This window comes from Citrus clementina, unplaced genomic scaffold (assembly GCF_000493195.1).
Source record: "Citrus clementina cultivar Clemenules unplaced genomic scaffold, Citrus_clementina_v1.0 scaffold_6, whole genome shotgun sequence".
NCBI classification, from domain to species: Eukaryota; Viridiplantae; Streptophyta; class Magnoliopsida; order Sapindales; family Rutaceae; genus Citrus; species Citrus x clementina.
In genome coordinates, this window is record NW_006262139.1 from 6,749,898 (window position 1) to 6,751,535 (window position 1,638).

At 37.2% G+C, this 1,638-nt stretch overlaps 1 protein-coding gene across 1 annotated transcript in view; it reads left to right on the forward strand.

The window, feature by feature from the left end:
* LOC18039821 (F-box protein At2g02240) overlaps nucleotides 1–1,493 on the forward strand; it is a 2,180-nt gene extending 687 nt beyond the window's left edge. Inside the window, exons 2-3 of the mRNA XM_024181920.1 lie at nucleotides 596–719; nucleotides 810–1,493. Of these exons, the coding sequence (XP_024037688.1) occupies nucleotides 596–719; nucleotides 810–1,290 (605 nt within the window). The 3' untranslated portion in view covers nucleotides 1,291–1,493. The remainder of the gene's footprint in view (nucleotides 1–595; nucleotides 720–809) is intronic.
* The last annotated feature ends 145 nt before the right edge of the window (nucleotides 1,494–1,638 follow it).

A 1,638-nucleotide genomic window follows, 5' to 3' on the forward strand; every position in this document is an offset into this window, starting at 1 on the left:
TAGAATTTAACTGTATTTGTTAGAATTGGGTTGGAGACCTTGATGTGTGTTTCGGTGCTGAATGTTGTTTGTTGCTTGTAAGTGCTTGTGACACCAACAAAAGCATGTTGTTTAATTGAATGAAATCACTGGAACGGTCTTCTGGGTTGAAAAAGCGCTTTTACAGAAAGCACTTGTTATGTGTCTCTGAAATGGTGTAAATGGTGTTTTATTTTGTAGAGAAAATTTTAACAACGTTTTCTGAAATATGCTGAAATCAACAATAATATATTTTGGGAGTCAAAAAGCAGTTGGGAGTCTGAAAAGGGAACTAGATTTGTCTTTTTCTTGAGAGACATTTGATAAGTGCTAGTCTAGAATGTGCTTTAGTACTTTGGCAAAAGTGTTTTAATTTGAAAGTCATCTGTCCAATGTGCTTTAGTGCTTTCACAAAAGTGTTTTAATTTGAAAGTCATCTGTCCAAAAACTCCTCTAAACACTGTCGAAATGCCTTTTTTGGAAAAATTTTACCGTAATTTTCTTGCGGTTTATCTTCTTCTTTCCTTAATTTGTTAATATAAGCCATCGTGCATATCTAATGTTGACACTGACATTGAACAGAGCTTTTCATTGGACAAGCGGAGTGGGAAGAAATGTTACATGATATCTGCGAGGGATCTTCTGATTGTGTGGGGTGATACACCTACTTATTGGAGGTGGACCTCTGTTCCTGAGGCCAGGTTTGTTTCTTTTATTCGTGGCTTTTATTTGTTTATTTATTATTCTTTTTTTATGAGTGTAAAGATATATTGCCTACATCAAAAATATAGGTTTCCGGAGGTGGCTGAGCTTATCTGTGTCTGTTGGCTTGAAATCCGTTGCAAAATTAATACTCGTAGTCTGTCTCCGCGGACACTCTATGCTGCATATCTTGTGTACAAGCCAACAGCTGGATCATATGGGTTTGAATATCAACCCGTAGACGCGAGTGTCGGAGTTGTTGGTAGTGAAAGCCAAACACGAACCGTTTATTTGGATGCTGAAAGAGGACAGAGGCAACGTTATCATTATCCAAGGCGTATTGGATTATTTAATCGCAGCCGCAGGCAGGCTTCAATGCCTAAAGAAAATGATGGCTGTTATCCTAAGGAGAGAGACGATGAGTGGTTGGAGATCGAGTTAGGTGATTTTTTGAACAAAGAAGATGAAGATGGTGAGCTGGAAATGAGTGTCTTGGAGGTGGCCGCTGGTGACTGGAAGGGTGGCCTCATTATCCAAGGAATAGAAATCAGGCCAAAACAGGGTAAGTAAATAAGAGGATCATTTTCTTCAATATGTTAATTGCGTCGTTAAATCTGTTTTGTATTGTATTTGAACTTTTATTTTTCCATATCTCCGCATGTAATATTTTTCTGAATTATCCTGGTAAGATTATAATAGTTTCCTGCCAACTTCGGCTCAAACATTTTCTTGTAAGACTTATAACTTGCAGTATGTGTGCACAGCTTGCCTCATTATTTTATAGTCCTTAACTTCAAGGGCAGGGTCCAATGGAATGACTTTTCACATCAATAATTTTAGTTTTTAAAGAATGAACTTGATGAAATTGTTTTAAAAATAAAACCGAACCGATTCCTACCGTTAACAAACATGAAACTG